The following is a 9,177-nucleotide window of genomic DNA, read 5'->3' on the forward strand; positions in this document are numbered from 1 at the left end:
GGGTCTTGCAGGCTGAGAGGTTTTCTCTGAAAGAGGAGAAGCAACTGCATGTGGCTGTGGGCCAGTGGCACCCACAGATAGAAACTGGAACCTGATTAGCAGACTAATCGGGGAGGCCTTACATGCAGCCCCCTGGAAGTCTTTCGCCACCTGCCATGCCCTGAGGTGACCTCCCACTCGGCCACGGGTGAGGGGTCAGCCTCAGTGTGAGCAGTAATTGGGCTGGTCACCATTGTGGACCACTCAGCAGACACGGACATGCTGGATGGCTGTTAGATCCCCGCAGTAGTGATGCCCATCACCTGCAGCTTCAGTCGCCAGCTTGACTTGGATCCATGCACAGCAGTCACAGTTGACTATCGATACTAATGACCATGATTCACCATTTTGATGATTTGTGCACACACTAATAGTGTGTGTGCCAATTTGACCAGCTAACTTACAATTTTTAGGTCTCAATTCAGCAAATTTAGAGAAACCTATTTTTAAGCTGGAAAACTTTTCTTTAAAATTTTTGCACACTTCAAGTTTACACAATATGAGTCTCTTTGAAATCTTTGATGTATATCCATCTGATTCAGTAGCTGTTATAGTCTTTAATACCTGACATTGTGCTACTAACTACATCATCATCATAAAATGAACATACAATTTCCACTGTCTCTGTTGGCAAGCTTTTCTCGGGTTTTAAATTTGGACCTTCTGAAAAGCCTTTTTCTTTAAGAATTCTGTTTGACTGCCTTGCAATATAGTTTGGCACGTTAAATTCATGCGTAACCTTTCAAATGCTCCAATTATCTGCTAAATATGTTAGAAGCATTAGCCTTTTTGTTCTACTCATACAGTTCGAAAACTTAATTTTCAGATTTTTTACAGCTTCACATTTATCAACATCACTGTCACTTTCTGGTAACAAACTTTCAGCAGAACCAGAGAAAAAATTACATTTCATAGTTCTGGAAATTTTTCTTACTTTCAATGTGCAATACTTTCAATGTGCAATACTTCTTGTATTCCATTTTTCTCTTAACAATGGGAAATTCACTCAACCGTTCAACAGATATATTAAGTAACTGAACAACCTCTGAAGTAGCCATAAATTCTGTGTCACTGTGCATTATGCTTGCGAGTGAGAATGTTCAGGTTCAGCATTTTTGTCACTTATGGACTGTGCATTTTCAACATAGTAATTTCCTTCTTACATTTATCACAAAATTTTGGACCACTGACTATTTGTGGATACAGTTCAGGCATCCCTGATGTGACATTTCTGAGCTTTCTGCTGTCTCTAACAAAGTGATTTGTTTTACACACTTAATGTTGAAATAGAAGATCATAAGTTAAAAATTAGCCAGTAATTTTTACATTTTCATGACTCATTGTAAATTACTTTCTAGCTTCCAATAACATTGTGTTTTACGGAAGTTTTAAATATTTGGCCTAAACAATAAGTTCTCAAGTAAGTAATTATTACACACGATCAACTCAGAATATGTACACTCAGGAAGGGCTACACTCTCTCTGACAGTAAGTATTGTTGCAAAAATTGAGTACATAGTTGAATTACTGTCTAAGATTATGTAACTTACCAAATGAAAGTGCTGGCATGTTGATAGACACATCGCTTTCGCTTGGTAAGTTACATCATCTTTGTTTTTAGATATATTTTTCCCACATGGAATGTTTCCCTCTATTACTAATGAAGAAATCATCCCAAATTTACAATTTGGCCTGTAATTTACAACAATACTAGGAGCAAATTTGAAAATTTTAAAATGTGCTTTTTGAAAAAAAATTAATAAAAATTTTAAATTTTGTTTTGAAAATAATTTTATGTTAACCTATATATTGTTGTATTCCATAGGAAGGAGCATGAAAAATGCTGTGCTATGGTAATCATCCCAGGATGTAGCTCAATTAGGAAAATTTCTACAGCAATTCTAAAAACTGCTGTTCCCTGTTTTTGGGCCCATTTATGAGAACTTTTCAGCTCACTTAACTCAGAAATGAGTTGACATGTCTCTTAGTCTATGCCAACAGTACACATGTGACAAATTTCAAGAAAGTCTGAGATGGTGAGGCTTAGACCATGTGTTGATTTGACATGGAATAATCCAATAGTAGGTATTATATCATATCGGTTAATCAGTTTTCTAACTGAGTGGCCCAATAAATTCGTGAAACAATCAAGTACAGTGCTTTTAAAAATGAACTCACATTGAGAGGCACTAGATTTGAACATTAGTTTTTGTCATTTCTGTTGATGCAGAATTTCAGATTTTTCAGGCACACTCTAGTTATTTAGTGGGGTATCTACTGAAGCAAGCGAAGCAAGTATGAAAGCAACTGCAAGCAAGTGAGGAACGAAGTTGGTTATTAAAGAATGTTGCCCTTGTGGAAGGTTTGTTAACTATGACTTGACTGTGTGTGTGTGTGTGTGTGTGTGTGTGTGTGTGTGTGTGTAGCGGGTGGGTGAGTGCTTCCAATGTGGCAGACACTATTTGTGTTGTGTGAACAGAAATAGGGAGATGTGTGGGCTTGCTGAGAATATGTTGAACAAGTGCTGTATTTGGAGCCACCCCCACTTTCACCCCCCCCCCCCCCCCACTTAACCCTCTCATCTGCAATTTACCCCTCATTCTTACTTTCTCAGTATGCTGCCACACAGAAACCAGCTTCCATGACACAGCAACAAATTTCTAGCAGTTGGCTGTGGATTTCATTCTGCTTATCAGTTATGGATGGGAAAAACCAATAGGTTAAAACCGATGCCAGTATTTGAGTTCTGAATAACCAATATTTTTTAGTTTGTTTTGTCTCGCGTAGAACAGGTGTCTTTTTATTTGTGTTAATAACCGAGTAAGAAAAACTGAAATATCAGTTAGCCCCAGCAGTCCTAATTTTTTTGTTTTTGGATAAACCTTTTTAAAAATGAGTAATTTTTATTCAGAAAATTTGCATTGGTTTGAAAAGTTGCATTATTGTAGAAAATGGGGATATCAATCAGTACTATTTTAATAAAAGTGCTGACAGAAATGAGCAACAAACACATGGCATAGGAACTGGTAGTGTGTTGTTGAGACAGTAATGTCCCTGTGGCCATGTGTCGTGGCTTAAGGTACACACGTATGTGCTGTGTGTGAGATTTACCCCAACTGGTCTGTGCGGTATTTTCTTGCTGTCATCACCATACATCCCTTGTACTGCAGAATGGTACCAACCCTACTATGGGAAATATTTTTTCAGAGTGAAACAACAGTTAAGTACAATGCTTGGTTTGCTTTAAAATATCAAAGATATATCTGCCATTTCTGTGAAATAAAAATAGAAAGCAGCTGATCTTCTGCCTGTGTTTACATTATATGCTTTTATCTGCTTGTAGACCTCGGAAACAGACAAATTAACAAAAAAAAATAAGAGTTCTTAAGTCTTAGTTTTCACCCTTTAGCATAACTATTTGTAATGCCCAAATAGTTGTATGATACCTGATTACACCATGATTTTTGAGTATGAGAATGGGTAGCAGAATACTGGCTAGTTTTTTTTTTTTGTAGTAGTCAACCATTTTTCACTTTTTGGGAAAAGCAGTGAATGAGGATGGACTAAGTTTGCTTTTATTTGCCTATTTAATATTTTGATTCTGTGTCTCTTGAATCTGAGTGAGTCAAAATTTTCCAGACTTTGTTAGATTTGTACATTTATTACAGGCAATAATAGGAATAAAAGACTGAATATTGGTTATTTCATAAACTGGTTATTTTGAGTTGTTTTTAACAATCAGGTTAAGGTGGTGTGGAAAAAATATAATAGTGTAACTGAAAACTGGTTGTCTCAGTGATAACTGCCATGCCTGCCACTAGTATATGCCCCAGAAACAAATTGAAATCCTCATCCAGTCAGTACTGCTGCATGTTTAAACCTTTGCTGATTTCCTCAGTACAAAAATTCTTGTGTGGTATTGGAAATAAAATGAAACTTACATTCCGATCAGTAAAAACATATTTTATTACTGTTATTTTTGGGTGCTGCAAACTTAATGTTTTCCAATTATATAAAGCTCAAAAATTGTATGCTTCATATTTTTAAGTACTGAAAGTTTCTTCGAAGTGGCACAGGTCATTCATTTATATTTGCATCATATTTATTATGATTTGCATTTAATAATGTTAAGTTGTAATTTGTGACCAGGAGCTCCTGGTATGTACATTATTTTTCAAAATAAAAACATGCAGATTTATATTGTGTTTGATATTATAAACAAGTAAGTGTTAAGTTCTTGTTTTTCATTTACAGATTTCCTTAAAGATACAGGGTCAGTTTCCAAAAACAAGAATGATGCTTCTCTTCCAAATGGCAAGTCTGATAGAGAAGCAACTGTTATGAAGCAAGAGGAAAATAGAGAGAGAGAGAATAAAGTGACCATAACAAAAGTGTATGAGTTTGCTGGAGAAGAAGTAAAGTAAGTTAAAGTAAGCAGATTTCAGATTTTAAAAATAAAATGTTATGATATTTATGCTACAACATACATATACAATGAATTTGAAGAATCTCCGTTAGTTTACTTGAAGAACAATAATTTTTAATTGCTTCAGAATGAATCTTTTACTCTGTGGCAAAGTGTAAATCGTTTTAAAACATCCTGGGAGATTAAAGGCTGACTCAATTCACGTAACAGAATGGAATATCAAAACGTTCCACAATGCATTAGCACAGATGGTTAACAAGATGAAATGGGGCAGAATGGAATGTCATGGCATTAGCACAGATGGTTCACAAGATGGAATGGGAAAGAGTGGAATGTTGTGGAGGATTCCCAAGAAGAAAATGGTGGTGGGGGTAGAGTGGTCTGCTAGTAGCGGAAGTTTTAATTTATTCTGGCATCACTCACTCATGCTGTAGTAGTGGATTTTGTGCTTTTTTGTCTTAACCTTAATGGTACTTTTTGCACTATTTTCATCACACATTGCACAGGCTGTATGAAGACTTGAATATTTTAGTATAAGTGTTCTTACACCAAAGATGCTAAATATCTGAAAACTGAAAATTATTTTGGTTTTACGATACCAGATAAAGAAAAAACTTAGCCAACATACAAACAAGAAGACAAATAGATGAAACCATTTTCCTTAAAAAAAAAACCTCTAATAGTGACAAAGTCAACACTAAGGAGAAAAAGTACAATTATTTGATGCTTGGAGGGGAAAAAACATGCAGTGGATAAAGTAAAGTGATGCTATGTATTGCCTTTTAAATATACTTTGATGTGAAACTTTGTGGTAGATTAAACCTGTGTGTTGGACTGGGACTCAGACATCAGATCTTTGCCTTTCACAAGCAAGTGCTTTGCTGACTGAGCTTTCCAAGCATGGCTAATGCCCCCCCCCCCCCCCCCCAAGCATCTGAGCTGTCAGAAGATACTGTTTGCGTTTATCTTGTCTCATAATTACCGAGTGACGATGTAGGATTATGTGACATGGATAGAAGGGGTGAGGAGGGAGTGTTTAATATGATCAATAATAAAATTAAAACAGCAAAAGATGCTACACGTTGTTAGCTTCAAAACTTAAATATGTGTTTTATAGTTATACAAAATTATTTGTTCTGATTACTGCTAATGGTACTTTATTTTGTGACTTGTTTTGAAATACTTCATCAGTTCATGGTTCACTGTTCTTGTAATGGTCAACACTTCACTTCTTTTCCTGTTTTGGAAGTTTTTGGGTTTTTTGAAGATTACACAAGAGAACTGAAGATTTTAAAATATTTGCATAAAATGGTAAATTATACTCTTAATATATGATAATTGGTGCTGTTATATTGTCTGTTGAAGTTGACATGCTGGAACTGGCAATTTATTGCCCCGAAAAACTGTTTACAGGGTTACAAAGGAGGTTCCAGTTGATTCTGTAGAAGCAAAAACAGCAGCTACAAAGCCTCATTCAACATCTCTCTCTCCCGCGCCTGCAGCTGGAAGAGGCCAAGGAAAGGCAAGAGGTGGATTGTCCTCAGTGCTGGGCATGATAGGTAACAAGAAACAGAAATTGGGAACTCTTGAGAAGTCCAAGCTTGATTGGGATCGTTTTAAGAAAGCTGAAGGTATTGAAGAAGAACTTCAAACGCACAATCGTGGTCGTGATGGGTGAGTACAACATAGGCTAAGACCTCACTAAGAAATTCTAATTTGATTTGCATTGACTTCTATTATTTATAAGATTTCAGTTTTTAGTTTAGTTTTTCATTATCTTAGTCTTCAGTGATGTAGAAAGCAACAATTGTAAGACAAAAATTCCCCATTAAAATGTAGTTGTGTGGTTCAGTCTGAAGTTCAGCATTTGACTGTAAAGGATAAAAAAAAATTTGGTTGACTTTCCTTTGGTAATTGGTGTTCATGATGATACGATGTAGGAATTTGAATACATATGCAGGCTAATCAAGTTCACAGTTTCAGTGTTTTACTTTATTTACAAATCTTGTAGTCCTGATTGTCATCAACTGATTTTAAAGTGTACTAACATGAACCCAGTTTCAAAACATAACAGGAAGCTATTCACTGCCATTTCACTGATCAACCTTTCTATATTGACTTGCACATAGTCCAAGAGGCTTCAACACTTAAGATATTAATGCACTTTCTGTTTTGATTGGCTTTGTTCTGCATTACATTGTTGACTTCTGATGATTTCTGTATCATGTCAAAGGTTTGAACTTACATGGGTACATCATCGCACAGTGATGAAAGTTACATGAATTATATTTATTTTCACATTCAGTATATTAATTTATGATTGACAATTAAAATGTTATGTTTCCAGGTACCTTGACAAACTGGATTTCCTGCAGAGGACTGATATTAGGCAATTTGAGTTGGAGAAACAACTGAGAACATCACGGAGAAGTAATAGATGAGCATTCTACTGTATTTAGGTGCAAAATCTGCATGTGTGTGCAGTGGAATGGACCAAATTCTTTTCCACAAAGTTCTGTCAAAGGCTGGAATTTTCTCTCTTTAATCATCAGTAATATGTCGGCTTCTCATCCTGAGTCCTTAGATGTTCCTTTCAAATGGACATAACTTGTAAAGGCTAATGGGAATTAAATTTCTGGTGAATGTCATAAAATTTGAATCCAGTGGCATATTTTTATGTATCTTGATTATATTGTACAACATCGTTACCATATGCCATAGCTTTCATATAATCCCATCACCATAGGACACTTGATCTTCACGCTTAATTATTGTTCCAGTATTAACACAGCTGTAGCTGTTATGACATACATGTACATATTTGTGATTTATTTACTAGATGGTATACATTCCTTGTTAAGTATTTACATTTTGTAAGCATTGTCTAAGTAACTGTCAAAACAGATCACAATGTATCGTATAAATAAAACAGTAAGTAGACATGCAGAACTGACTGACTAATAATTTCTTTGTCTAGTGAATACTGTTTTTTCATAATATATGCCTTCCTCTTGCTTTAGCTGAAAATGAGAGAGAAGGTGAACTGTAAATGCTAAGAAACGAAGTAGTCTGTTTGGTTTCATGCTTCACTGTATCGCAGAATGACTGATGCTGTATAGATCTGTCATGTTGACGCTGTCATGTATTTTTCATGGCTGTTAATTGCAACAAAGTAAGGAAAGTTATGTGGGTAATTATATGCATTTGCAGAAGGAGCTGTTTGAAAATTTTATAACTAACTATGGCCATGTAATTATGCCACCTTCGACTGAAACCTTTTCTTTGCAAAACGAATGGTTGAATGTCTAGTGAAGTGTATTATTGTCTTGGAATTGTTCAGGTAATTTAGTGTGATGACATGATACTCTCACTGGTGTATGAATCTCCGAAAATTCAGTTGCAGGGAAAAGTTGAATATTTGGAGGCTTATATGTAAATCTAAAGTAGCAACCTAATTTGACCGCATCATTTGTTGCAGTTAGTAGACCTTTTATCAAAAACAAATTATCATCCATCAAAAGTGCTTAGCAGTGCATACTGTAACTCAAAGCAATTAATCTCATTTCTTGCATTGATAGACTTCTGAAAGTTTATCTGATATGCGTATCCAGAACAAAAAAAAATTTTTTTGATGTAGTCATTGACATATCTGAATCCTACCTGTTACGATTTTAAGCAGTTTGTATGTAATGATAAAATGTCTTAATAAATACATTTTTGATCACAAAGCAATTGTACATGTTTATTTTTAGTGTCAAAGAAACAAACACACACACACACACACACACACACACACACACACACACACACACACATTCATAAGTAAACAAGTCAACAACATCCAATGACCACTCTCGTATCGTAGTGTCACTGTGGTGAATAGTGATCTAGGCTGGTGTGATGGGTGGCGGGGTACAGCAGAAAAATGAGGCAGGGAGGAGGAGGGATATCACATTAGAGGTGGGGTAAGAAAGATGCTGTAGAGCTGCATGTTGAAGTGTTCAGGAATGTGGCAAGGACAGGATGGTGGGCTGTTAGGTGCAGCATTGAGAGGCTGTACAGGAGGAAAAAGGAAGAAAACGGAAGCAGGAAGGGAAAAGGACTATGCAGGTGCACTGGGCGAATATCAGGTGTGTGTGTGTTAGGCTGGAGTTGTAGCAGGGAAGGAGACAGAGGCAGGTGGATAAGGAACTAGTGATGGTTGAGGGGGAGGGAGGAGAATGTACTGTAGGATATTTTATAAGGAGGGGGGGGGGGGGTGCCCACCTGCACAGTTTAGAAACACTGGTATCGATGGGAAGAATGCATGCAGTGCCGAAAGCAGTCATTGAAATCTGTGCTCAGCAATTGGATGTTCCAGTTTGATAAGTTTGGTGGCGGCCATTGAGTTTGTCAGACGATTTGCTAATGACAATGGCCACTGTAGAGGTCGGGGACATAGCTCTTACTTTGGCAGGTGAATCAGCTGTTTGCTACTCAGGATGAAGTGTCCTGTGTGTGGGTTATGGACTCCTTGTCCTGTGTTATAGTTGCACCCTTTGATTTAGTTTGTTGTCTTTTTACTGTTGCAGGAGTTTTTATTTGTTGTTACGTTATACCGGTCAATGTCTGAAGTACACTGAATTGACAAAAGTCATGGGATTGTGATATGCACATATACAGATGTGTACTATCGCATACAAAAGGTATGAAAGAGCAGTGTATTTGCAGTA

General features: G+C 36.4%; 1 protein-coding gene across 3 annotated transcripts in view; it reads left to right on the forward strand.

The window, feature by feature from the left end:
- Positions 1 to 7,414, forward strand: part of LOC126175544 (craniofacial development protein 1) — a 57,671-nt gene extending 50,257 nt beyond the window's left edge. For all 3 annotated transcript variants that reach the window (XM_049922386.1, XM_049922387.1, XM_049922388.1), the window contains 3 exons: positions 4,294 to 4,459; positions 5,879 to 6,139; positions 6,813 to 7,414. In XM_049922386.1, coding sequence (XP_049778343.1) covers positions 4,294 to 4,459; positions 5,879 to 6,139; positions 6,813 to 6,906 — 521 coding nt within the window. In that variant the 3' untranslated portion in view covers positions 6,907 to 7,414. The remainder of the gene's footprint in view (positions 1 to 4,293; positions 4,460 to 5,878; positions 6,140 to 6,812) is intronic.
- Positions 7,415 to 9,177: the final 1,763 nt, after the last annotated feature.

The sequence above is a fragment of the Schistocerca cancellata genome, chromosome 3 (genome assembly GCF_023864275.1).
Source record: "Schistocerca cancellata isolate TAMUIC-IGC-003103 chromosome 3, iqSchCanc2.1, whole genome shotgun sequence".
NCBI lineage: Eukaryota > Metazoa > Arthropoda > Insecta > Orthoptera > Acrididae > Schistocerca > Schistocerca cancellata.